Source organism: Drosophila subobscura, chromosome U, assembly GCF_008121235.1.
Source record: "Drosophila subobscura isolate 14011-0131.10 chromosome U, UCBerk_Dsub_1.0, whole genome shotgun sequence".
In the NCBI taxonomy this organism is placed as follows: Eukaryota; Metazoa; Arthropoda; class Insecta; order Diptera; family Drosophilidae; genus Drosophila; species Drosophila subobscura.
Window position 1 is genome coordinate 14,191,501 of NC_048534.1, and position 27,101 is coordinate 14,218,601.

General features: G+C 42.7%; 4 protein-coding genes across 5 annotated transcripts; 2 read left to right on the plus strand and 2 right to left on the minus strand.

The window, feature by feature from the left end:
* Positions 1 to 1,116: 1,116 nt before the first annotated feature.
* Positions 1,117 to 3,249, minus strand: LOC117900522. The gene is made up of 2 exons (XM_034810920.1): positions 2,692 to 3,249; positions 1,117 to 2,636 (listed from the first exon to the last, which is right to left on the minus strand). The coding sequence occupies exons 1-2, from the start codon at positions 3,224 to 3,226 to the stop codon at positions 1,825 to 1,827; spliced, it is 1,347 nt and encodes a 448-aa protein (XP_034666811.1). The 5' UTR covers positions 3,227 to 3,249; the 3' UTR covers positions 1,117 to 1,824.
* A 318-nt stretch (positions 3,250 to 3,567) lies between these two features.
* Positions 3,568 to 8,861, plus strand: LOC117901027 (actin-related protein 2/3 complex subunit 2). The gene is made up of 9 exons (XM_034811630.1): positions 3,568 to 3,640; positions 4,079 to 4,165; positions 5,903 to 5,996; positions 6,064 to 6,163; positions 6,229 to 6,415; positions 6,478 to 6,698; positions 7,933 to 8,024; positions 8,085 to 8,194; positions 8,256 to 8,861. Exons 2-9 carry the CDS (start codon positions 4,092 to 4,094, stop codon positions 8,281 to 8,283), a joined length of 906 nt encoding a protein of 301 aa, XP_034667521.1. The 5' UTR covers positions 3,568 to 3,640; positions 4,079 to 4,091; the 3' UTR covers positions 8,284 to 8,861.
* A 59-nt stretch (positions 8,862 to 8,920) lies between these two features.
* LOC117901028 (transmembrane inner ear expressed protein) lies at positions 8,921 to 10,675 on the minus strand. 2 transcript variants are annotated; one of them, XR_004649306.1, is made up of 4 exons: positions 9,907 to 10,658; positions 9,687 to 9,839; positions 9,227 to 9,351; positions 8,921 to 9,154 (listed from the first exon to the last, which is right to left on the minus strand). XR_004649306.1 is itself a non-coding variant. In XM_034811631.1 (3 exons), exons 1-3 carry the CDS (start codon positions 10,013 to 10,015, stop codon positions 9,066 to 9,068), a joined length of 351 nt encoding a protein of 116 aa, XP_034667522.1. In that variant the 5' UTR covers positions 10,016 to 10,675; the 3' UTR covers positions 8,921 to 9,065. The 2 variants fall into 2 exon arrangements, 1 of the variants encoding a protein (XP_034667522.1); XM_034811631.1 differs by lacking the exon at positions 9,227 to 9,351 and having other exon boundaries at positions 9,907 to 10,675.
* A 975-nt stretch (positions 10,676 to 11,650) lies between these two features.
* Positions 11,651 to 27,049, plus strand: LOC117902652. The gene is given in 5 exon segments (XM_034814178.1): positions 11,651 to 11,812; positions 15,625 to 16,355; positions 23,315 to 23,369; positions 23,431 to 23,512; positions 23,576 to 27,049. Coding segments are annotated over 4 exon segments (2,220 nt in total). The 5' UTR covers positions 11,651 to 11,812; positions 15,625 to 16,138; the 3' UTR covers positions 25,442 to 27,049.
* The last annotated feature ends 52 nt before the right edge of the window (positions 27,050 to 27,101 follow it).

The following is a 27,101-nucleotide window of genomic DNA, read 5'->3' on the forward strand; positions in this document are numbered from 1 at the left end:
GCTTATAAGTCCTCCTGAAACTATTTGTAAATATCTTTCAAAGAAGAGAGGAGCAGCGGAGGTTGGCCTTGATCTATCGAGTTCATGGAGTTCATTCGTAACTAAAATATAATTCATGCCTTCCAGCAATTTCTTTACCATTTATCATAATTAAGAGCAATCTACCAAGTGCATTGTTCTCCCATTCAGCCAGAGGAACTTTACTCATGAATGGGTTGTGCAGACAACTTTTCAGCCCTCGCTGCAGACACACAGCAAAGAGATTTGTACACACATTGCAATGCACGACGGCAAGCATGCAGGCATGTACACATGTACACATGTGCATACATATTTATATATTTACATATGCCAAAAAACAATGCAGACACACCAACACTCTAACACACAAAGCCGCACACACACAAATGTACAGACAACTCGAATCGCTCCTCCAAATGCAAAGCGGCGAACCGAATGTGGTTTGGATTTATTGTTATGCGAATCTAGCCTCTAAATATATATATATATATTTCTATACGTGCATTGCATTTGTGTGTCCGTTGGCACTGCAGCGGCAATGCTTTACAATTAATTTGGCACACACGACGTATGCGGAATATTATTTGGTGCATCGTCTGTAGCGTCTCTGCAATCGAGTAAATCCGTGGCAATTGGCAATTACACAAATTTTCTTCATACACAATTGCCACTGCAAGTGGAAAATAGACCAAGGAGTGCTGTGTGCTGTAGGATGCGGCACCAGGAGGGGTGCCTGTCCTGCCGCACGTTTCCGCCGTTGCCACGTCCACGGTGATTGATGGTTTGACCTCCTGCAATGATGCGACAAAGTGGCAGTTCTATAAATGTTTCAGGCCATAGAAGGCGTGACACATGTGCAAGAAGAAGTAGAAGTTGAGCGGCGTGGAAATGGATCGGGTTGCAGGTCAAAGGTCGGCTGAACTTTAAATGTTTCAGTGACATTTATCAACATCGGTGACAAAGAATTCTGCAAAACTATGAGTTGATGGTCTGCCAGTGCACTTACCAAGTTCCCACTTTAAAAGAGACAGCAGCAAAGGGTAGAAACAATCAGGAATCACTTACTTCCTGGCCGCCGCTCATTGACACAAGCAGGGGGAAAACACGCACAAAAATGTGAAAGAAAAAGAAGGAAGTTCCAGCAGGTGTCACAACATTGGCGCACTTTTTTCATGTATCAAGCGACTCATCGCATTCCATTAACACCATTGAAACACACACAAAATCCCGAAATATTATAACTTCAAACGATTGGCCGGCTCGTTTATTTATACAAAATTAGTTTATGCCCCACGGGGTGGAGGGGAACAGCACAAAATCATTTGCAGACACTTAAAAAGCGCTTTTGTGCGGCTGCTGCTCGGGTCTGGTCTGGTCTGGTCTGGCCTGGCCCCCGTTTATTATTTCAATAATTCTTAATGTTTTTGGCTGCTCTTTGACGCACAAGGAGGAGAGGAGAACAGCGCAGAGCGGAGCGGACCGACCAGCCAACAACTGCAGCGTGCGAATAGAGCGTGGAAACTAAACGAATTCAAATCATTGCATGCCCAGAGATTTGTTTAAGCATTTTTTGAGTGTCTGCTGTGTGTGTGCGTGTGCGTGTGTGTTATTAATTGCAATTAATGTTCGAGCGTGGGTGTTATTGTTTTTCTGTGCGTAACGTCTCGTTTAAATTGCTTCAACGCCCTCTGGCGGATATCGACGCAAGCAGCTGGCATTCGATAACAATAATTCAAAATTCCAACAATAAATCGATAATTCATTTCTTATTCATACTTATGATAATACCCTTCCGAACCCTTCTTAACAATTAAACACTTGATATGGAGTGAGATCTTCGATCACCTCTCCCTCCAGTGCCTTGATCTGGCAGTGATGCACGAACTGTCCTATCTTTCGCATCGCACTCGACCGTTGATCTGGGCTGAGTCCGTCCAGCAGCATCTGTGCCTTGTCCAACAGGCTTCTAATGGCGGGTGGTTGTTGCTGCTCGTGTTGCAGCTGCGTTTGTAGCTCCCGTGACTGCTGCAGTACAGTCTCCATGTTGGCTATAACATGAACGAGCAGCTTATCCGATGTGGGGGCGGGCGTCTCATCCTCTGATATGCCGGCCACGTTCCGCACAGCGCTACTCTCGCTGTGCAGGTCAAAGCTCTCATTGTATGGTAAGAGCTCAACGCTGACATCTTGCGCCATCTGCTGCGAGGGAGCTGCTGTCTGGGTGAGAATGAAATCGTAGGCTGTTGTTTGCTCCGGTTCCGGTGCGAACTCAATATCTTCCGGTTCATCGTAGCACAGCTCCAGATCGTTCTCCTGCTCGTCATTATCTGTGCTATAGGGATAGTCGGCGCCCCATATCTGTTCGCCATTTACAATGCTGACGCTAGTGGGCTGCTTAATAGGACTGCCGGTCTGATTGCTCGCCTTGGGTGGGCGTCCTCGTTTCTTGATGTTCTCTATGACCAAGGGAACTCCCTTACGAAAATGCTTGTCCAAGAAGAGCAAATCATTGAAATACTTCCAGGTAATAGGCGTCGAATGATTAATCTGCTGGTTGCGGTACTCTCGCGCAAATCGTTCACGCAACTTCTTCCAACGATTGAAACAGACCACCTCTATAAGTGGGTTATATTAGTACCAATTTACTTGTAGGCGCATCCAGCCACTTACCCGACACATTCAAGCTCTCTGAGATTTCCCGCCAAGCTTCGTTTTTGGCAGACAGGTTTTTGGAAATGCGTATCTGGTCTTTATCATAGAGAACGGGATGCATTTTGACCAGCTCAATCAGCTCGTTCAGCATATCACCCTTGCAGTCGTCCTCCTCCTCCTTAGGATTTTTCTCGTGTTCCGCATACAATCTGTTGCGCCTTCTCCTCACTTTGGGCTCAAATTTGATACCCTCCAGACTATCGTGCCTGACCTGGCCATGCTTGTAGTGGTCCTTGAGAAACAACAGGTGCGGAAACATGTCCCAGTACGTAGGTACGTCAGGGTTTTCCTGGAAACGACGAAACTCCTTGCCGAAGCGGTCCCGAATACTCTTCCATCGCGTGATGCAGGCTCTTTCCGAGGCACCAATCTTCTGGGATATGGACTTCCATGCTGCGTCTTTTAGCGCTGCATTCTTCACGCTGCGTGCACTGTCCTTATCGTACAGGATGGGGCAGCTCTTTATTAATTTGATTAGTTCGCTTTCATCCATTTGCGGTAAATAATAATATAAGAATACTAGTGTTGGGCAATGAATTAATCTAGTTCCATGAACTTTACCGAAATATACCTTTTCGTTTTTTAAATATACCGTCACAATACCAAGGAAAAATATGAACTAGCCCGCTTAACACCCCTCCTTAAACCGGCCTAACTCAGATGTGCAAAGCTTAGTATTGGGCTTTGCTCTTTAATTGACTATTTTATTAATAGATAAACCCTTGATTGTGTGGACAAAATTAGCCTATTTTAGCTGATCGCTTTATATACGGTATATTTTGAAAATGAAAAAGTGTATTTCGGTATATTTTCGAGGCCCTGACGGGTATATTTGATCGATAAATCCGCGGTCACACTGAACAAGACTTACTCCCACGACGTTTTCTTAAATTATTTTTAATACAAGGTACTAAAGCTCAGGACCCATTCTATAAACGAGTAAATTGTACAACTAAACTCTTAAACCATTTCACGGGGTAGCAGAGAAAGAGCGAAGCGTTTTTTTCCACTTTGAGAGTGCTGCGATTGTGTGTGCGTGTGTTGGAATTTAATAGTGTGCGTGTGTGTGTGTGACACGACCAAAAAAGCCGACATCAGCGCCCATTTTTTGTTGTTGATTCATTTAATACGCTGCGCGCACACACGTACACAGCTCACACGCGGAATCTGCCTGTGTTGGTGAGTTGGAGCAGCTCCCCATACACAGCGCCACTGGCAGAGAAACAGTTACCGCACGAAGAACCACCGCAATCGCAACTCGAGAGCGGCGAAAGACGTCGACGCCATACCATTTGTCATCGCTTTGCATTTGAGCAACCTAATTCTGCAAAAATATCGTCTATAGGCAGCCGCTCATCATGATCTTGCTGGAAATCAATAATCGGATTATAGAGGAGACACTCCTGGTCAAATACCGCAACGCCCAGGCCGGGTGAGTGTTCCATCTAACTGTAACGCAGTAATGTGACCTTATTGCTCCACCATTTTGGTTTATCTATGTATATATGTGCTTACACTACCCCTGCACTCCCTACCGCGTGTTATCAGCACCTATTTCTTTATCAGTCCGTACATATTCTATTCTCTCTTTCCCTGAAGTAAAGTTTCGGGTGTTGCTCGAATGCTGAACACTCATCCACTCGTCATGCAAGCTCTCTCTCCTACATGCACAATCCAACGTTCTTACGTGCCATGGCCCGATCCCCTCTCACTCTCGGTATCCGGGCAACGCATTTGTTAATTCATTACAGCTCATTTATCGCATCATTTGTGCATCATATGCGGCAATGCCTTGACCCCGCTAAACCTGACTCATCGCTGCTAGCAAAACAAAATACAACGATACTCGTTTTAAAGTCGCTTGAAAACTCAATAATAATACATGAGACCTGGTTAAGGCCGTTAAATTTGGTAAAGCCTTTCAGGTCGAATTAGAATCGTCCACCTGTAAGTTCTAGAATCTATCGAGCAGCCAATAGATTTTATTCTCTTATACAGTATTGTTTTCCGGGAGCCAAAGTGGCATATTTATGAACGAATCTTCAGATTTGTTCTCCGATAATAATACGATAGACGAACGGCATCCTGAATAATCCATTATATTATAACAGACGACTTGTGTTCATGTACAATTGATTTTATTCTCTTATACACATAGTTTTCTGGAGCAAAAGTGGCATATTTATGAGAAAAACTTCATTTTTGTGTCTCAAATACTCCAATAATAACACGATAGACGAACGGCATCCTGAATAATCCATTATATTATAACAGACGACTTGTGTTCGTGTACAATAGATTTTATATTCTTACACAGTATTGTTTTCCTGGAGCAAAAGTGGCATATTTATATGAAAACCTTCAGATTTGTGTCTCAAATACTCCGATAATGAGACGATAGACGAACGGCATCCTGAATAATCCATTATATTATAACAGACGACTTGTGTTCGTGTACAATAGATTTTATATTCTTACACAGTATTGTTTTCCTAGAGCAAAAGTGGCATATTTATATGAAAACCTTCAGATTTGTGTCTCAAATACTCCGATAATAACACGATAGACGAACGGCATCCTGAATAATCCATTATATTATAACAGACGACTTGTGTTCGTGTACAATAGATTTTATATTCTTACACAGTATTGTTTTCCTGGAGCAAAAGTGGCATATTTATATGAAAACCTTCAGATTTGTGTCTCAAATACTCCGATAATGAGACGATAGACGAACGGCATCCTGAATAATCCATTATATTATAACAGACGACTTGTGTTCGTGTACAATAGATTTTATTCTCCTATAAATTATTGTTTTCCTGGAGCCAAAGTGGCATATTTATGAAAAAAAACTTCAGATTTGTGTCTCAAATACTCCGATAATAACACGATAGACGAACGGCATCCTGAATAATCCATTATATTATAACAGACGACTTGTGTTCGTGTACAATAGATTTTAGGGTGTTAAACAAATTCGTTTTCCTCTAGCCTATGTTTCAAACAAATAAAATTTCAAATGGAAAACTATTTATATATGTACATACATAGTATATTTGAATATATATTTTGTTTTAGCTGATAATGGACTGCTTGGTGTGTGGTAGCAATGACTAACACTTAGTAGTAATCAACCTGAATGTTATCTTTGAAATTCTTCTTTCAGACTGAAGCCAGAATCGATAGACATACGAATAGCAGACTTCGATGGCGTACTCTACCACATTTCGAATGTGAATAACGATAAAACAAAAGTGAGGGTAAGTATTCCTAGTCATTCGGCTAAGAGAAAACTATAGTGATCGCTGTTTTCACCCACTAAAATAGATCAGCATATCGCTAAAGTTCTACAAACAGCTTCAAGAGCATGGGGCTGATGAGCTGCTGAAGCGTGAATATGGCAGTCTGCTAACTGACACAGAAGAAGGTTGGTGCACGCAACCGAGCTGAAGTTCTTTGTTCCTATGGAATTAATTGGTTTGCGTTTTTTAGGCTACAATGTTTCTGTACTTATAAATCTGGAGGAAATTCCCGAGGACTGGGAGCAACTTGCAAAGAGAATTGGACTGCTGAAGCGCAACTGTTTTGCCTCTGTCTTTGAAAAGTATTTCGACTTCCAGGAGCAAGGAGAAGAGGGACAGAAGCGTGCCGTAATTAACTACCGCAACGATGAGACTTTGTAAGAAGCATTCGATAGCCAATGAAAAGCTTGACCAATGGCCAACTACATTTCATCCATAGGTACGTGGAGGCCAAGCCAGATCGGGTCACCGTTGTTTTTAGCACTATATTCCGTGATGAGGACGACGTTATAATTGGAAAAGTATTTATGCAGGAATTGAGAGAAGGGCGACGTGCTTCTCACACAGCCCCACAAGTGCTCTTCACGCACCGAGAACCGCCACTGGAATTGGCCAACACGGATGCCAGAGTGGGTGACAACATTGGCTATGTCACATTTGGTAGGTTGAGCTCATGCGGCCCTATTTTTTCGTTAAAATTATTTTTAGAATTATTTTGTCGAGTAGTGGGATTTGTGGCGCTACAGCGTTGTCTTGTGGCCTTGTCGCTGCCAACAGCAGTATCAATATTCTTGTAGCAGATATGTAACTTATTTGTATTACTCCCAAATCAATTTGTGGAGTCAAAGTGGCATATTTCTAAACAAACCTTCAGATTTGTGTCTCAAATACTCCAATAATACCACGATAGACGAACGGCATCCTGAATAATCCATTATATTATAACAGACGACTTGTGTTCGTGTACAATAGATTTAATACTCTAATACTGTACTGTTTTCCTGGAGCAAAAGTGGCATATTTATATAAAAACCTTCAGATTTGTGTCTCAAATACTCCAATAATAACACGATAGACGAACGGCATCCTGAATAATCCATTATATTATAACAGACGACTTGTGTTCGCGTACAATAGATTTTATTCTCTTATACACATAGTTTTCTGGAGCAAAAGTGGCATATTTATGAGAAAACCTTCAGATTTGTGTCTCAAATACTCCAATAATAACTCGATAGACGAACGGCATCCTGAATAATCCATTATATTATAACAGACGACTTGTGTTCGTGTACAATAGATTTTATTCTCTTATACACATAGTTTTCTGGAGCAAAAGTGGCATATTTATGAGAAAACCTTCAGATTTGTGTCTCAAATACTCCAATAATAACTCGATAGACGAACGGCATCCTGAATAATCCATTATATTATAACAGACGACTTGTGTTCGCGTACAATAGATTTTATTCTCCTATAAATTATTGTTTTCCTGGAGCCAAAGTGGCATATTTATGAAAAAAACTTCAGATTTGTGTCTCAAATACTCCGATAATAACACGATAGACGAACGGCATCCTGAATAATCCATTATATTATAACAGACGACTTGTGTTCGCGTACAATAGATTTTATTCTCTTATACACATAGTTTTCTGGAGCAAAAGTGGCATATTTATGAGAGAACCTTCAGATTTGTGTCTCAAATACTCCAATAATAACTCGATAGACGAACGGCATCCTGAATAATACCTCATATTATAGCAGACTACTTGTGTTCGTATACATTTGAACTTCAATTGTTATACCGTATCTTGGCAAAACATCTGTAATATCTTAAGAACTATTTGAATTCCGAATAATATACCATTACCCTTGTATTTTTATTTCACAGTGCTCTTCCCTCGGCATACCAACAAAGAAACGAGGGACAATACCATCAATCTAATACATATGTTCAGAGATTATTTGCATTACCACATCAAGGTGCGTATGATCCGAGTTTGTTGGAAGTTACCAGGCACTGACCGTTTTATTTTTCAATAGTGTTCAAAGGCCTACATTCATTCCCGCATGCGTGCAAAAACCTCGGATTTCCTCAAGGTGCTAAATCGGGCAAGGCCTGAGCCCAAGAATATTGAGAAGAAAACCATAACGTGAGTGACAACAGGTCCGAGATGTGCTGGGGCTGTACTAATTTCAACGTTTCTTTTGCAGGGGGAGAACATTTAAACGAATGGAATGATGCGTGCAGTATGTTTAGTTGTTTTTATATACATAAATATAAAAAAATAATAATTGTCTATTAAAATGCAAGAAGTGAATGCAACGCGTTGCTTTGCAGCAGAGACAAATATGTAGAGAAAAGAAAGTATTCCAAACTGAAAGTTAAGGCTAAATGTAAGCTCAGCAAAATAATGAACAAAGAATTAATAGTTATTCGTAAATAATTGATAAACTTGTGAGTGTTTTGTGTCGAGCCAATGTCAGTGTCAGCCTCGGCAAACTTGTTACAGTCATTAGCCAGGTCGAAGCAAATTTTAAACTAATAAATGAACTAAACTTAAGTGCAAAACGCAATGAAAAATATCATGACATAACAGATCAAACGAGTGCGTTGCGATATTCCAACAACTTGTTAAATAGTCTCAATTGCGGGAAACAATTTCCCCAACAGGAAGAGAAGCCCTAAATAGCCAACTATGTATGTATTTATGTGTAGAAAACGCATTTAAAAAACATAATCCTGCAAACAAACAAATTATTAACGATCCTTTGATACCACAAAAAAAAGAAGAAAGCAAACAGAATTAATAAAACCAGCAGTCCAAATTGCAATTAATATAACTTTTGTTTTATTGTTTGCATAGTCGTATAACAGGATGAGGAGACGTATGATTAATGTTCTTCAATATGAAAATTCACTGTTTGTCTAGTTTATAAGCTTTAATCTTTCTAGAATTATATAGTATAGGATACCAACACACTTGACTGCACATCATATCTCATAGTATAACAGTTCCGTGTCTAGATCTTAAACTTAACATTTTGCTTCTCGTTCATGCTCTCCACGCTGGCCTGGAGATTCAGTAAATCGCTTTGAATTCGAGCACAAACTGCAATCGGAAGGAAGAGAAATATTGCTGATGGCATTAGTTAAACGAGCTGTGGTTGGATGTGCTACTTACATTGGCAGTGTTCTTTGGGATACAGAGGCTAGTTCTTGGGTACTTCCAATAGTTTGTACAGTGTGCTAGTGAATTTACAAGCCCTTAGGGATCATCGTACTGTTCCAGTTTGATGTAAGCAAGTGCTGTGATAGAGAAGTGGCAGCGAGATAGAGGAGACAGAGTGAGTATAAAGTATAACATGCTCGTAACTAGCGTGCAAGCAGGTCCAGCTCAAGGAATCGTTTATCATTTTCATTTTTTTGTATATACAAATGCGTGAGTTCGTGTGGGAGGACGAAAATGAGGCAGAGGCAGAGACCAGACAGACACAGGAAAAGGGCTTGGCCGCATAAGGGTGACAACAAAACTGGGACAGTTGGTACACAAAACTTCTACGCTATGTATATGGATGTGTATATACAAGTGGAGTGTGTGTATTTAGAGCAGATTTAGATTTAGAGTAGCGAGTGCTCCTCACCCTTCTGTAGGTCCATGTCGTCCATTTCCGAGTTCTTAATTTGCTGTAGCTTCTCGCGAAACTTTTTTGTGATTTGCTTGCGCTGATAGTCCGCCTCGATCTCCTGTTTGGTGCGCGGTATGCGGAATCGTATGCAACAGCAGACCATAATCACTGAGAGAGATAAAGATACGACAATATGCTCAAGCTTTTATTAGCAAGCACGGCATTGTTCACTCACTGATTCCCATAAGTATGCCCAGGACAGCGGCTATTATGTGCCAAACACGAAACCCCCCAATGGTCACCGTCTCCAGCCAAACGTCACGGAAGTCTGTATTGTCATCCATTTTTCGGATGATTTATGAACTGCTGCAGGCTCGAATCCTACGCCCGAATACGTCTGGCTGCTTTGCCAATCCAGTGCAGACTGCTGTCCATGGACAGAGCTAGACAGCTCGATCCCTGGAATCCACGCAAGGTATTCAAATAAGTGGAACGGGAGTGGGACACTCACCCTGTATGGGGCAAAATGGCAAACTTGTAAAAAAACAAACAAAGAAATAGAATAACCTCCCCTTGACACCGCCCCAATGAAAGCTGGAACGTTAAAATGTAATGCTAGATATTTCACTAGCAGGTCCTCCCTTGGTGGATGTGGCTGTGGCTGTGGATATGGATATGAAAGCGAAAATGACAACAAACTCGAGTCTAGACCAAGAAACTGGGTGCGGCTCCGCGTGCCTCAACAGCACGACACAGTAAAGTAATTTTTGCTCTGGTGCCACAAGCTGGTGCTAGGCAAAGCGAAGAAAACATGCATATGTACATACATATATGTATATGGTTAGTTAGGCGGCCACCTGCTGGTCACACCCAATTTGATGGGATCCTTGGACGATGGGTTGGTATCTTCGGAGGTATGGGCGGGATCCGGAGACGCCAGAATTTAGTCTAATGACTGTGACATTTAGCGGTTGGCGTGCTTCGGGAGGGCGTTTGGAATTACATATGTGTGTGATTGCAATTACTTGAATTGCGTTAAGGGAGAGTGTCCCTTCGGATGACTGTATACAAAATAAATTAAAGGGAATTCATTAAAAGTGTAGCACTTATAGAACTGGAGAAATCAACATTTACACGAATGGTTAATATTGTGTTAAACTGTCCCTTCTTACGAGTATAAACGAAAACAAATTTAAATTCAAACTAACATTTTATCGGAATATCGACAGTCGACACTCACTGGAACATCGCCTACAAATGGCAACACCATTGCCAAAGATTGTGCGCAGGTGCGGGAACATTACCGTTAAGAGAACGAGTGAGCCAAACTCATTCAACAAAAATATATCTTAATATCATATATAATTTAAGGTGTATTTTATACTTTTCAGGATATTTTGTCATCCGTCTATTAAATTCCATTTTTAAGTTCTATTCAATAATAAAGGGGATCCAAATTCTAAAAGGTTAGAAGGTTGATGTTGATCGATGTCTAAGAAAACCATGTTGCTAAGGTATGTACATGAACCATGAACTAAGGTTTCAGTTATAGCGATAGCGTCAAATTTAAAAGAGGCACTTTTGGAGAAATGGAGAAATTAAATATATTTTAATGGAATTCTTTAGTTTTTTTAAATCTTAAGGACAGTAACTCTAGGATTCTGGGTAGAATCTCTAGGCAGAAATTCATGCATTATAGTGTGCTCAGGCCATGCAGGCGGTTCCAAAGCATTGGATACAAGAGAATCGGGATGGCAAATGATATTTTATTAGGCGTGAGAAAGGCTTTCCATTTTCTTTTCTCTTTTGTTGCGCGCGCTATTTTTCAATCATTTTCAATGTTATCTGTTAACATGGCTCATCCAAATGTTTCTCTGCTAATAGTTTACATACTAAAGACGAATAACAAAATACAAAAATATACTGAAAAATCCATCTTAAAATGCGACCGTGCGAAAGTCCAGTTACTTGAAATCGTCGCAGAAAAGTATCCGAATATAGCAGAAAACATAACGAAAAAAAAAGAAAAAAATTGAAAAAGCAAAGAGAAAAAGTCAACACACACAGGCAAAGTTCTGTTGGTTAGAAGAGGACGTCAAATTGTGTGCTGTTTTATCCTCGCATCGGTCTCGTGTGTATGTGTGAGTGTGCACGGAGTACATATGTAATAGGGCCATGAAGTTTTATTGAAAACCGGAGCAGAGACAAGGGTAAAGGCAGGAATATCGGGAATCCATTCCGCCCCTTCCGAATGCACCCAAATTGGTATTGAAAACGGGCTGAAGGCAGTGAAAAATGTTTCATGCGAAAACTGTGCCCATGTGGCCCATGTTGATGGGAGTCACCCATTTGGTAACATGCAGCTGCTGCGGATGAATGCAGCAGGAAAATCCCCCACAAGCATCCGTCAAGCAGCAATCAAGAAAATAGGATATGGAGCTAACCTACATTACCAAAAAAAAAATCTCTATGGTGTACCACTAAAAACAAAAACAACGGGCAACGCTCCCGAAATTGCTGTCGAGAAGGAGGAGAGGAAAGGAAGTGTGCGAGAAGCGAAAAAGAAAAGAGGAAAACGTGCCAGTGTGTGCGAGCGTGAGCGTAAAGCCCGTGGGTGTATGTGAAAGGTGTAAAAAATGTACATTTTGTGAATTGGCCACATAAAAAACGAGTAACGAGTGTAGCGCCAAAGCCAAACGTTATATTTAGCCGCCGCACGCAGAACGCAGCATTATTCGACCTACTAACGACCATATCTCCGTAGTTGTTGTTGCATTCGCATTGCCACTCCAAAATGCACAAAGATCCCGATATCGGCTTCGACAATAGCTTCAGCCACAAACTAATAATCCCCAGCAAAAGTAAGCACCGCTTTTTGGTTCGTTTAAACACACATGCAAAATCAGAACACATTTTAAATGTAAATAAAATTCACAAAAGCGCTTTTACTTGCACGCCTATCGCCGCCAAGGTATCGATATCCAAGTGAAAGAAAGCTGAAATTGCATTAAATTAGATTTATTTCATTTGTATTTAATTTCATTAAATATTTTCATCATTCGCAAGATAACGGTATCAAAATTTATCTGATAGTTTATTTCTTTTTGCTTAAGAAATTTCTATCGATTGTCCCGATATTAAAGATGCAGTGATTTTTTTTGTAACTTGTGTGAAATACGTACAAGACGTGTGCTAAAGTGTTTGTGTAAATCACGAAAATTCAACATAAATACATTTAAAATTGACTCCCTACGAAATATGATGTTACACAATATACGACAGTTTTGTTAGCCAATGGCAATTGGTTTGAAATTTAATTGAATATAATTGTTTAAAGTTCTCCGGATACTCTGTAGATAATTCAATAAATAAAACTGTGATTTGTTTGGCAAGCAACTCAGATCCGTGACTCGCTACTTTAAAATACATGACCCGGCTATCGCTCATCTCTAGCTTCACGGTTTGCAGCAGCGGCACTCTTGCCATAAAGTTACAAAAGCAAAACACGAATTAGATGTAATTAAGTGCATTTAAATTTTATGCCTAACGTGATTTACGTGTGCTGCCGATTCCCTGTGCTGAAGGTGTACGTACATACATGAGTTCGTTCGAAGAATCGCCAGGAAGCAAAGCAGAGCAGAGCGCCAACGGTGGAAAATTATAAGCTCTAGTTTCGGTCTGTTTGTGTTATTCTCCTCTTTATTTAAGCAATTTCGCGTGTGCTGCTGTCAACGTTGCCGTCATCAGAAGGCGGAGTGAGTGCGCGGAAAGAGCGACGGAGACTTCCCATTTGTTATGTCAATAATTAACAGTGTAAAAATAAAAGGCCGAAAGGCTGCAAAAAACTGCGTTCGCCCGAAGGTGTTTCCCAGAGCGCGTCTAAAGTTAAATTATGCTTTGTGCTTTTTGCTGGATCTTCTGCTTTGCATGTTCTCTTCTCCGCCTTGATTCCTTTGCAATTGTATTTGGCAATCACACGGAAAATTGATTTTTTGCCAAATGCGCGAACAATTCTGTGTGTTGCCTTGATGGCAGTCCCCTTGCTATGCCTCTGGCTCCATCTCATGGTGTCGGGAAGTCCAATTGGACTCCGAGAGGGCAAGCCTTGTCCAATTGCTGCTGCTGCTGCTTCTGCTGCTGCGGCTGGCACGATACTTGTCTCCTCTTTTTGAATTACATTAAATATTTAAAGCATATGCAAATTTGAACAGTGGCCCCGTAAAAAGTATAAAGTACCTGGCTGCGGCCTTAACGCGCTTCTCATTGTAGTTGTTGGTTGCCCGCCCATGACGGGAGAGAGAGAAGCTTTGCTTCCCTCTTTCGGCTTGCGATCCCAAGTTTCGTGAACATTTCGTGATTATACAAGAGCCAACTGAATGGAGCCTTTCTACAGCATGAATTCAGGATAAATGTTTGCTGATCCAGATATGTACTCGTGTCGCCTCAGTTTTCCATCAGCTCATCTCCATCTTGCACCTCTTTGGCCTCCACCCCACCCCGCCCATGCACACTTCCCACTTGTCGAGTTCTTGGCGTGTGGCCGCCTTTAGTGTCGTGTAAATCGTTTGTGTGGCAAGTGCTGCCTTTTTTTTTTGAGGGCTGCTCGTGTGTGTGAACTTTTTTTTTGTTACTACTGCTACTAATACTACAGGCGTACGAACCCATAGAGGGTTTCCATGTGCTCTGGCAGCGCCTTCAATCTTCCTTCAATTCAAATGCATTTCGATTGCTTTTCGGTTGTATTTGTGAGAGCACTCAACTCGTAAGCCACGAGAGTGTACCAGAGTGTAGAGAGAACATAGGAAAAGAGGGACTTTTAAACACCATTTTCCTTGATTCCGCTCTATATTTCTTTTCCTTTTTTTTGGCTTCTGTTTCCCACTCGCACGAGCGCGCTCCTAGGCCAACAATCCTAGGCCTGTCTCCCCTCTGGCCCACTTGGCGACACGTGCTCATTATTCCGTTTCGAATGGTATTACACATTTTGTACTCTTCCCAACTCTTTTTCTTCACACGAGCCGAAACATTCCCTTTGAGATGAACAGACTAAGAATTTTTTTCTTTGGTTTTTCATACACAATAGACTAAAAGTCTGTTTTATATTTCTTTTATATTTATATTTGAGAAAATTTAACACCAGCCGCACACTTTTCATTCAAGCTAAGTTCGTTATTTATTCTAATTAAGGCAACTTTATTTATTATGACTAAAATTAGGCCTACATTTTGCACTGAACACTTAAAGCAACACAGAAACATATGTATGTACATACATATGTACATACATACAACATATGTATATAGTACATGTGTAGACTTCCAGAAGGTCACCCCTGGCGTTCTGATAACTATAATAGTTGCTGGCTGGACGTGTTTGCTGTTTACGTTTGGCAATTAATAACTTGTTGATTGTGGGCGCTTCTCCCTGGCTGAATATACTAATTGAGATGTAGAAACAACGCCTAAGCAATAATATGAGTATTTGACTTATGTAGTCAGTAGACCGGTGAATGGGAGGGAAGTCAACGATAGATAGTACTGCCTTATAAGGTGACTCTGGTAATTAAACTACTTGAAGTTGGCTGGACATAAAAAGCAACCAAAATAAATTGGTAATTGGACGCTCAATGATGTCACGTCTTTCTAAGGAAAGCCTGTACGACACTGACGTAAAAATGTACTCTGGATTGGACTAATCGGTTTTATTTGGAGTTCTTTAGATGAAATATGTGAAACTGTTAAGGCCTTACAAATGCTTTAAATAACATTTAAAAATTTCAAAACTCATTTCCTGAGCTACTTTATCAGTTTACTGATGTCACACAAGCAAAGCGGATTTTAAACACCGTGTCGCATCTGGTCACACTGGGACATTGTTTTAATTTCCATTAATTCTCCTGCAAACGAACGGTTCTACTAACACCCTCTCTTTTCTCTCTCTTGTACTCTTGCAGGTGCTGATAACGGTAACAAGTGGCAATAATAGAGAATAAATTAATACAAAGAAGGGCTTGGCCTGGCGGAAAAAGGAAAAGTAAATATCCGGAAAAGTGAAACAAGTACAGAGCCAGCCAGCCAGTCAAGAGCACAAGCTTGTGGCATATCGAGTCCTGCCACTTCGAAAGCGAGTAGCAGTGCCAGTGCCAGTGAAAGTGTGTTAGTGCGCGAGTTTCCTGAGAAGCCACAACGTCGTCCTCCAAACCAACGACGTCGTCTGCTGCCGCCGCCGCCGCTGCACGCCAGAGCCCACCGACAGGAGCAGGAGCGGGAGCAGCTGCAGGGAACAATCAACGCAGCGGCGGACGCAGCGGCCAGCGACGTCGCAGTAGCAGCAGTAATCCCCACGCCGGCACAACGAAAGCGACTAGCGGCAGCGGTGGAGCTGGCAGCGCCGGCGGAGGCGGTGGCGGCGTCAAGCAGAGCGTCAGTCGCAACAGCAACATCCGGAGCAGCAGCTCCAACAGCACCATGGCCTCAGCCAACCATCGGAGCGGGCGCGCTGGCGGGGCCGTGGCCGGCGCTGGCGACGGCAACGCCATCGTGGGCCTGCAGATCGGCTCAGCGTGGTTTCAGCGCAAAATCAATCTAAGGCCACAGCACCGCGGCGTCCATCTGGTAACCGAGGAGATACTCAGACAGATGCCGGAGCTGGCTCACTTCTCCGTGGGACTATGTCATATGCAGAGTGAGTAGAATACAGCAACACATCCCCCCAAGAGGTTATTGATGGTTTACCGAGTGCATATGTCAATTAATTGTGAACTACATCTGTAGCTGTTTTCCCTACACATCTCACACTCCCCCTCCATAACGATTTATGCTCTTCAGTCTGTCGAGCAGCTGGCTCGGCAATCGGAAAGTTTTACGGCACAGTTCGGGTTCCCACTGTCACTCGTTTTGGCATCACATTTCCTTTGTCCATGCTCCCCCCAAATATCTCTGGGATTGGATTACTCTCGGGGAATCTCGGCACGGCCAAGGCGTCCACATTTAGTGCAAAGTTCACTTGTACAAACAGCAGAATGTGGGGCTTGCATAGCAAATCAGAAGTGTACACCAAAAATAGTAGCTGAAACTTTCATTTCGTTTAAATTGGGAGACCAGAACAGGGTGAGCGAATGGAGGGTATGTTAGGGGCTGCAGCTCATCCATATTACTGAGTAACTGGGTTAAACTACAGTTGGTCATCTATTGCACTCCTTATGGTCAGTCTCCTTGGATAGATGCCGAAAATTACGATTGACATTCGACGGAATTACGAAAGGAACGAGTCCTCTGACTATGACCAAACATGGCTAAACTGTGTGGACTAACTGCGTTGACCCTCATGGCAAGGAGACAGAAGTTTTCTCAAATTAAATGGGAGATGTCGTGTTGAGGCTTATTAAGATGCTCGGAGTAGAGATGTGACAAACGGAGGATCGATGGAACGAAACCCCAACAAGGGGTGTCCTAAAATAAAGATTGAAGTTAATATCGGATGAGAAGTACATAGTTTCTGAACGGTTGAGGATGTACTCTAAATAAATGTATATACTTGGAGCAACTAGCAAAGTGGGTTCCTTGGTTTTTTGATCCTTGCATTCCGCAACCGAAATGCATTCGCAATAACCTCTGGTTTGCAGTTATCCAAAGTATTTTGTTTTGTTGTGCTCTCTTCTCCATGCACACTAATTCTCGTGCGTAATCCTTGCTTTGCACTACTTCTGACATCCCCCAAAACGCACACGAAACACGAAGCAGTGGCACTGGATGATGGGGGAGGAATCACGGCAATCTGAGAAGAACCTCCACAGTTGCCTGCCTCTCTGCCTTCGGGGCAGCTTCTTGTTGACAGTTCGTATTACAATGCCAGGACGCGAGTTCGGTGCTGCGGCTTCTATCGCCCTCTTTCTTTTTCTCTCTCTCTATCCATTCATTCGTGGGCAAATAAATAAAATCGTATCATAAAACGGCAGTAGACGCGCGAGGCCAGGGGCGCTGGTTCAGGGGTCGCTGGAAGGCTGAAAGGGAGTTGGAGCTAAAGTTGACTAAAGTGAAAAGCAATCGCCGTCGTCTTCATGTCATGGTCTGTGGCTATGGCGTGTGAATACTCGGGGCGAACCCCTGCCTCTCCCTTCAGATACCCCATTGCCACGTCTCTGCCCTACAAATCGTCTTAGCCAGCACATTGCAGGCAGGCAGGAAGGCAGGTCTTTATTATTCTGTGCCCTCTCTTTCTCTCTCTCTCTCTCTGTATCTCTGTTCCGTCTCGTTTTTACGTTCTCTCTTTCGCTTCGCCTTTTGGCCAAATCAAAAGCACGTGTGTCCCTCAATGGCCCCTGTTCAGTGCCTCCCTTCGTTTCTTATTTCTGTAAGATCTCTTGTGCGTGTTTGTTGTCTGGGGTGCTCACTGTAATACGTGTATTGTTTTGTGAACTGTAAGCGGATTCTAATTGAGGTCAAGACATGTTTATTGATTTTCTTAAAAGGACTTCCTAATTAGACACACTTTACTGTGAGGATACTATGCAAGGGGCGAAAGGGAAAGGGAAGTCTCAGACGATTACTACCATCCAAAAAAATAAATGCAATCTTTCCATTTTCAATCGTGCTGTTCCTAGCAGAGGCGGAAAAAAGTTAATTTCGAAAAAAAGGAAAAAATAATTTCAGAGCAACCTTGCCATATGCTGTTGTCTTTTACTATTGACCTGAATACCCTACCCTCCCTTTCCTTCTTCTCTGTCTCTGTCGAGCCGCCCGTGTCCTCCATTGTTTCTATGGGGAAATGCACAAACAATGGAAAGAACGGATCGGGCGATGAGGTATGGAGAAGAGGTGCCAGAGAACACACAAATCACAAATACTGAAAATATAAGCCAAAAGTAACGGTAACTTGTTAAACACAAAAAAATGAACGAATAAAAACGAGAATTAGAAATACGAAACACAAACAAACGAGAAATATGGCGGTGTAACGGAATGCGGGGAAATATTAAAATATGATATGTACATACATACAAACAAATGTACATATGTACATACATACATATGTATATCCACCAGAGTAGAGTTCGACTTCCACATGGATTGGATGGAGAATACATACTACTTACATATGTACATATGTAGTTCCCCGCAGTGACTTGCTTCCTTTTTCGCTTTATTATTGTATTATTAAAATTCATATGTGCCGTGTTTGAGGAAAGGAAAGGTCGGGTGCCACAGCGGAGCAAATACTTATGAAGTCTCTTACTTGTTTGGCCACACAATGACCATTAATTTGGATGCATACACTCGAGTACTGGTATATGTAGAAAGAATCTCGCCATTTCCATGAAAAACAGATAGAAATTGTGCATGCTCCCGTATAGAAAAACCAATTGGTCTGGTTGCACTCTAAACTTTGGCTTGGTCTTTTATTTAAATCTTATCTTCAGAAAAGTTAAACTGGTATGGGGCCTGGCAACTATAATAATAATGTTCATAATCGCAAAATCATAGGAAGATTCATACGTACATACATATATACATATGTATTTATTTATGTACATTTACATACATATGGTATGTACATACATACATACATATGTACAATTTAGCTGTGCAACAGCGAAACGCTGCAAAAGAACAACACGGAAAGAACTCCCTCATTCAAAGAATGTTCTTTGCGGGTGGATGTGTGCGTGTGGCGAAAAAGGAACCACACACCAAATAAATCAACAGAAAGCGAAACCAATTTGTGGATTAGAGCAGCAGAGAGGCAGAGAAGAGGTGCCGAATGAAGTAAGGATTTTCGGTGGAGCCTTCAGCATTAGGAACATACATACATACATATTTGTGTGGGCGTCCTCCGCCATTTCGCTTTCTGTTTGGCTACAATTTCGTGACGAAAACGCCAAACGAGAATGAGAACGAGAATGCATAGAGAAAGAACAAACAGACGAAAGCACTCCAAAAGGAGGCAGCTAAAAAACGTGCCATGTGTGTGTCATACTTTTGGCTTCCGTTGTGTGCGTTTTGTTCCGTTTTGTTTCATTCCTTACTGTTCTTCTGTTCTGCCGGTGTTGGTGGCTTTCTTAGCATTAAAATGGTTCGCTTATGAACCGCAAATGCTCTGCCACCAATAAATCAATATTATTTATGCAAAAAGGTCTGTACCTGATTTCGGGTGCAGCAGCACCTGCCACTGGGATTTTGCGTGTTTCCTGTTCTGCCACCTCTGCAGAAGGAAAATTTGGACTGGAAGGAATTTGAACTAGTTCCGATCAGGAGCAACTCCACTCATCGCTGCGAGCTGCTCCGTGATTCCTGCCTCTCGCAACCATGCTGCAAGACGGTTGACGGTTCACCAAGCTAATATACCCTATTTATGCGTTGAGTACCGTCACTAAGCAAACAACACATAGAGACTGCAAACTTAGATAAAACTGGCTGCCTAATCAGTATAGTGGATCGGCTCCCATTGGCTTCGGCTCTTGGTGAGAGAGCCTTCGGCTGAGAGAATTTGGCGTTGGCTCTCTTGAACATTGAACCCAAAGCGACTCTCGCAAAAACAAAGTTTTGTTTCCTCTTGAAGTCTGCTTCGCAATTTCATGTGTGCGGTGACACATATGTACATATGTACATACATACATGATGGCAATGCGTGTATCCATTCTCGACTTCAATTTTTAGCGTTTGAGCAGACGTTTGGCATTTTTCTGTTGTTCTGAGATCACATACCCTTTCTTTCAAACTTGCGACTTTATGAAGCAGCTTGCCCCAAATAAAAATAAATTGATTTTGAGTATCCCTCTATGCTCATATATTTCTTAAGTACATTTAGGACGAAAGGGATAAACGGTTATAAACATCTAAATATGTATACATATAACAACAATTGACTTGGCGTTGCAAATATTTTCCATTAGAGTATTCAGCGTACACTGTGTGAATAAACATAGATAGACACACACGAGACTGCGAAAGCGAGTCATGGCAGCTGTGCCGAAAAAGAATTTATTTGTTTATCTTTTCAAGTCGCTTTCGCAGTCTCGTGTGTGTCTATCTATGTTTATTCACACAGTGTACGCTGAATACTCTAATGGAAAATATTTGCAACGCCAAGTCAATTGTTGTTATATGTATACATATTTAGATGTTTATAACCGTTTATCCCTTTCGTCCTAAATGTACTTAAGAAATATATGAGCATAGAGGGGATACTCAAAATCAATTTATTTTTATTTGGGGCAAGCTGCTTCATAAGGTCGCAAGTTTGAAAGAAAGGGTATGTGATCTCAGAACAACAGAAAAATGCCAAACGTCTAGACGCGTCTCCTCAAACGCTAAAAATTGAAGTCGAGAATGGATACACGCATTGCCATCATGTATGTATGTATGTACATATGTACATATGTGTCACCGCACACATGAAATTGCGCTAAAAATTGAAGTCGAGAATGGATACACGCATTGCCATCATGTATGTATGTACATATGTACATATGTGTCACCGCACACATGAAATTGCGAAGCAGACTTCAAGAGGAAACAAAACTTTGTTTTTGCGAGAGTCGCTTTGGGTTCAATGTTCAAGAGAGCCAACGCCAAATTCTCTCAGCCGAAGGCTCTCTCACCAAGAGCCGAAGCCAATGGGAGCCGATCCACTATACTGATTAGGCAGCCAGTTTTATCTAAGTTTGCAGTCTCTATGTGTTGTTTGCTTAGTGGTACCGTGTATAAAAATACATCCATATATGTATATGTGCATATGTATGTATGGCTAAATATGAGATTATTGCGGTTGTGTGTTTGTGTACGTGTGTGCTTTGTGCTTGTGTTTGCGCCGTCAGAATGTTTGACTTTGTATAATAAAAAGGCCTCTTTAAAAACATTAGCAACTTTTGTAGTGCCTAACCGCCTGCTACATGTGCCCGGAACACAGACAAACCATCCCCTCCTTCAGCACCCAGCCTGTTAACCCCACCCGGAACACACAACCCGACACAGTCGAACAGCCGGCAAAAACGATGGCACCTGCTACTTAACGATGTCTTTTCTACACTGAAACAAAATATTGAGGTGCAGAAAATCTGGACCATATTACAGATTATCGAATTGAGCGACTCTCACTCTTCGGAGCAGTAAGGATAATGATAAACCACAGATGGACCAATATTCAGAATTCCGTATGGTAAAAACGTACGTCAACGTACTTGACTATTTTGTTCAGCGCACAAACGTTTATTAGCCTCCGAGCCATGGCTGTGGTCTGCCGTGGGCAAGCAGAGCCTCTGTTCTGCAGGACCAGGGCTAAATCATATTAGAGGCAAACCTCGACCGACAGTCAACCACCGCTTACCACTCTTCCGCTTCGTGCCCTGCATTCCGTTTATGGTTTGGTGCAATGGAAAAAAGTGTCACTCGAGCACTATTCCAGGCGGTTGCGCCGTTTAAGCGAAGAATGAATGTGCACGAAGCTCCTGCTCCTGCTCCAATGCCACTCAAACGCCGCAGCGCAGACAGACACACAGAATTATGTTTAGGCCATTAACTTATTTAAAGCGATGCGAAGGGGTGATATATGCTGTGATGCGATGGGGAATGGTGTCATCGTGGACATTTATGGATGTTTAGGCAAGGTTTTGAGACCGACTTAAGCGTTGGGGCTTGTTCCCCTTTTCTAAATCCTTTCCACCGCTTTTCTGCAATAATTTTGTACACTTTTTGCTGACAGAAATTTACTCATGTTCAACATGACTTAATCGTTTCTCGAAATTTAAAACGAAAGAACGTTGGTTTGCACGTAAACATTGACAAAGGGAATGTGGCAGTGGGCCATACAATTTATCTCGGGGACTTGACTAATCTAATTCACTCTTCTTGTGTCTCTATCTTTTATTCATGAATACGCAATTAATTTGGAAAACTTAAGTGTTTTTGTGTGGCTCTTCCACTGATATTTATTATTAACACTAAACTCAGTTTAAACTATTAAATTTCGACTCTGCTTGACATTTTCGGCGTTGGCAGTTGGCCAATTCCGGCCACGAGTGTAGGCAATTGTTGTTCGATTCCGATTCCAATGTCCACACATGCTCATGTCAGGCTCTACCTGGGCAATACCCCGACATGAGGACGATAAATGTGTCGGAAGAGAAAGTGATTCGAAATAAGACATGGACATTGGTTACGTAGAGAAGAGGGGACTGTGAGGAATTGATTTAGGGTTTGAGATGATTATAAATTTGTTTGAAAGCTTACAGTCCAGATTACAGTCGACTGTTGAAAGTAAAACCCAAATCCACGCACATCCACCCAAATGGTAATAAAATTCATTGAAGCTTACACTCAAAAATGAATTCGAAATCCTCACGGCATACGTGATCTTGCCTTGTCATATAATTGATGTGGACTATCCATGAATATCCATTAACATTCCCTGACTGACTTTCATTAGCTGGCCTCCCACTGCAGTGGGTCCGCTGCTGGGTGCAAGTGTGAGGACTAATTGGCGTTGCAACTCAATTGGAAATGCATTGGGAGCCGAGCCGAACCAACGCCTGCCTCGTGCTGGTCTAATAACCAGGAGGCCAATCACTCCGCACAGATTATGATTATGATTACGATTAGTCGCAGAGCACACACACTAATTGACTTTGTTTCTCCTCTGCCTTGCAGTTCTTCACACCTCGGCGAGTTTGGCGTTAAACGAAAGCTGGGATCCAGACGTCAGGTGAGTGAATAGCATCTTAAAAATCTATAAATGAATATCAAATGACAATCTGCATTTGCAGAGACGATATGGAGATGATGTTGAACAAAATAGTTCCCGAAGGCTTGCCCTACAGACACTCGTGCGAGGGACCCGACGACATGGTGAGTGAATCGGAATCTCGGAAGCCGCACATTAACCTAATGAACCTCCTTTATTTCTGTTAGCCCGCACACGTGAAGGCCTGCTTTCTGGGCAGCTCACTGACAATCCCCATTACGGACGGCAAGCTGTCGCTGGGCACGTGGCAGGGCGTCTGGCTGTGCGAGCATCGGGACCAGGCCGGCTCCCGCAAGCTGGTGATCACGCTGACTGGCTGCCCGCGCGAGCAGGCCCGCAGCCCGCTGTCACCCGTCTCGCCCATCGCCAGCACGTCCAGTTAGGGGCGGCCTCGCTCCACCCGCGACAGCCGGTAATCGCGGGGGAGCGACAATAATGACATCATTTCGTCGAGGAGGTTGATACTACAAAAGAATTTAGCTAAGGCAACGGCACAGCAGAGGGCAGCGGCTGTCATAGCCGCCGGCCGTGGATTGGGAGGAGGAGCGGGCGCACCACCAAATGTGCCTGGCATCGAGACAAAGACGAGCCGCCTGCTGCTACGGCAGCAGCTCCACCTCAATCTCAATTTGAATGTGCAAGAGACGTTGCAGGATGGCGTTGATATTGATGATGTTGATGAGGATGTCTGCGATGACGATGAGGCTGATGCTGAGTACCAACTCAATGAGGAGGAGGAGGAGGAGGAGGAGGAACAGCTTAGCTCAGCTCTCTCAGTCGTCGCTGATAATGGTCAGGGCAGTAGTGGGCGTTGCCATCGTGCTGGTGATAATCTACGAACCGTCACAACAGTGCCTCAACTTAACGAACAACCTACAACTAAGATCACCGCAACCAGAACATCATCGGCAGCATCCAGTTCATCGGCAGCCGCAGCATCAACAGCATTAGCTAAATTCAATCGCATCATTGACTCAACACTGGAGAGGCCCCAAATGGCGGCACTGCCAACGCTGCCACAGCTGAGCAGTGCCACACTGCAGCAGCGCTTCAATTTGGCCTATCCAGAGTTGATTCCCCAACAGCAGCAACAGCATGATGCGATCAGGACGATCAACAGCCTCAAGGGGACACCAAGAATAGATCGTGGCTCAGGCGCCGTTGCCAGCACTCCATTAACATTTGCAGCACACAAATCGATAGCAACGGCGCAGGAGGAAGAACAGGAAGTAGCAGCAGAATCAGCTGCTGAATCAGGAGAGGAAGATAACGAAGCGGTCGCCCTTCACGACGATGATCATCCCCACCACGACGAGGATAATCAAATGAAACGAAATGATGTGCATTATTTGTTGAAACAGTTAAATAGTTTTAGTGATATAGAAGAAATAGAAATTGTTGATATGAAGCAAAGACAACAGCGTCCGCCTCCGCGTCCACGTCCACCCATGGCGTCGAGCTCGCTGATAATGATGCCTGCGTCGCCGCCATCACCATCCACGCAGTCCCACAAGCAGGGACAGCGTTTTGCCTCTGGCGGTCATAACTCCAGTACCGCCAGCTCGGTGCGGCTGCAGCAGTTCGACGATTATCTGTTCGAGTCCTGCCACTATCTGGAGACTAACTACTTTGCCGCTACCTATCGCACTGCCATGGTCGAGAGCAGCTCGCACGAGTTTCGGCCCTCGACCAACAGCAGCTCAAACAGCTTTGAGCTGCACGAGATGGAGCCGCCCAGTGTCATCTGCAAGGCGGGTGCGCCCCTGGCCACGACTCCGCCGCCCCAGTACCAATACCAGTACCAGGCGGAGTCGCGGCTGACCACCAGTGGCGTGCAGACGGAGCTGACCGTGGAGTCGCTGGCCAAACTCAGCAACAGTGCCAGCAGCTCGTCCAGCACGCGGGCGCCCCCCTTCTTCAGGTGCTGCTACACGCCCATCGATCGCTGGCGGGAGCGTCGACTGGTGGCGCGCCAGCAGAAGACCTCCGCACCCTCGAAAAACGGGCAGGCGAGCCAGAGTCATCCAGTCTGACACTGGGACACAGGCTCTTGTTCAGAGATTGAGATTCAACATGTGCCTGGCTAATTTATTTTGGTCGCTGTTCTCATTTGCGATATCAACAAGAGATTCCATTTCGAACGACAGTCGTTACACGAGCACCCCAAACCCAATTACAGTCCCAAATCCAATTATTCGCTGGAACGTCATTCCGCTAAACGTAAACAATTAAAGTAACCATTTTTTATACGCCAGCAGACAGCAGACACGAGCCACACACAGATAGACATAAACATATGCACATTTTTGCGACACACGGGAAAACTGCGTAAAAACTGCAAACAAAGTTTTGTTCACATAAATGAAATGTTTAACAGAAAATTTAAAAACGAAGAAAATTATTACTAAATGTGAAAACTGTTCAATCGCTTTCCCAAACTTCAGCAGATGCTTTGAAGGATTTTGTAAATTCTCTGTCAGAGATTTCTTTCAAGTGAACGCACCTTGGGCCGATTTGGGAATGTTTCAGTACACAGATTACAGATTATTGTTAAAAGAATTAAGCAAAGCGTAGACGAGAGAGAGAGAGAGAGAGAGCTTGTATAGTAAAATGATAACTAAAGAAATTGTGAATAATGTTAATTAAAGCAGAAGGAACGCGCACGCTGTACATTTATTTGTGTTCAAACCTTTCCTGTCCGTTTGTCTGTCTATTTTACTCGTAGAGTTTTAAACCCCTGGCGTGCGCGTCATAATTGTTGATACATAAACCAAACAAAAGCAATTGTTACATCAATTAGACACAATTTTATTGATTTACACTCTAAGCAACCGACCGAAAATCGTTCTGTTTATGTTTGAACTAGACCTTCGTTTTGGACTTGTAAGCTTATAAGGAATTGTTGTTACAGCACAAGAGAAGTAAACCACAAAAAGTACGACTAGACACAAAGGATCGCTTAACACTTAACTCGTTTAACCAAGAGCAATATTAGTTTTTAAACCAGTTCGAAAAATGTCAATTTATGTTTGGAGCACGAGTGAATCGAAATATATCATGCGCCTCAGATCACGCTTTAGTTTAACAAATAAATACAACACATGGATTTTGTTTCGCTCCCTGACTGAGGTGCTGGGTTTTCGGCAGAGTTGAGTTCTTCCAACGGAAAAGTAAGCCCCCTAGGACCCTCGTCTATAAACATACAAAAGTGCGAGCATGTAACCAACCGAATGTTTAAAATACAAAAATAATTTTAGAAAGAGAAATCACAGAAACCGAACAAATGCCTTTTACATGCCCACACACGTACACTAACGAAAAGTCTCCCGAGAATGGTAAATGATCAAATGAAAATTAATTAATAAAAAAGAGGCGTTACTGCTTACATGATGATATGATAGAGATATTCGTAATGTCTGCGAAACTACAAGCGAAGCTAACAATTTGTTTAGAATATATATCAACCTGTTGATTATGTTAATCATTAACGAAAGACATAACAAGATATGTTTGTTAGGGTCGATGAACCATAACCGCCAGTAAAACGGCCCATTGTTGTATGTTTTATTCGAAGCGCACGAAATGAACTAAACATAAAGAGTTTTATGATAAAACATAAAAGGAGAAGAAAAGGATGAAGAAATACTAGCTAAAGTGAAAATTTTTGTAAACTTTTTGATATGTGATGATGAT

What these genes read in the sequence shown, in the direction of transcription:
- LOC117900522 (XM_034810920.1), bottom strand. Translation starts at nt 3,226, where the DNA reads ATGGATGAAAGCGAACTAATCAAATTAATAAAGAGCTGCCCCATCCTG. An exon ending in AGAGAGCTTGAATGTGTCGG is followed by an intron (nt 2,637 to 2,691) that starts GTAAGTGGCTGG and finishes ACCCACTTATAG; the next exon opens with AGGTGGTCTGTTTCAATCGT.
- LOC117901027 (XM_034811630.1), top strand. Translation starts at nt 4,092, where the DNA reads ATGATCTTGCTGGAAATCAATAATCGGATTATAGAGGAGACACTCCTG. An exon ending in ACGATAAAACAAAAGTGAGG is followed by an intron (nt 5,997 to 6,063) that starts GTAAGTATTCCT and finishes CCACTAAAATAG; the next exon opens with ATCAGCATATCGCTAAAGTT. An exon ending in ATTGAGAAGAAAACCATAAC is followed by an intron (nt 8,195 to 8,255) that starts GTGAGTGACAAC and finishes TTTCTTTTGCAG; the next exon opens with GGGGAGAACATTTAAACGAA.
- LOC117901028 (XM_034811631.1), bottom strand. Translation starts at nt 10,015, where the DNA reads ATGGATGACAATACAGACTTCCGTGACGTTTGGCTGGAGACGGTGACC. An exon ending in GGGCATACTTATGGGAATCA is followed by an intron (nt 9,840 to 9,906) that starts GTGAGTGAACAA and finishes TATCTCTCTCAG; the next exon opens with TGATTATGGTCTGCTGTTGC. An exon ending in CGACATGGACCTACAGAAGG is followed by an intron (nt 9,155 to 9,686) that starts GTGAGGAGCACT and finishes TTCCGATTGCAG; the next exon opens with TTTGTGCTCGAATTCAAAGC.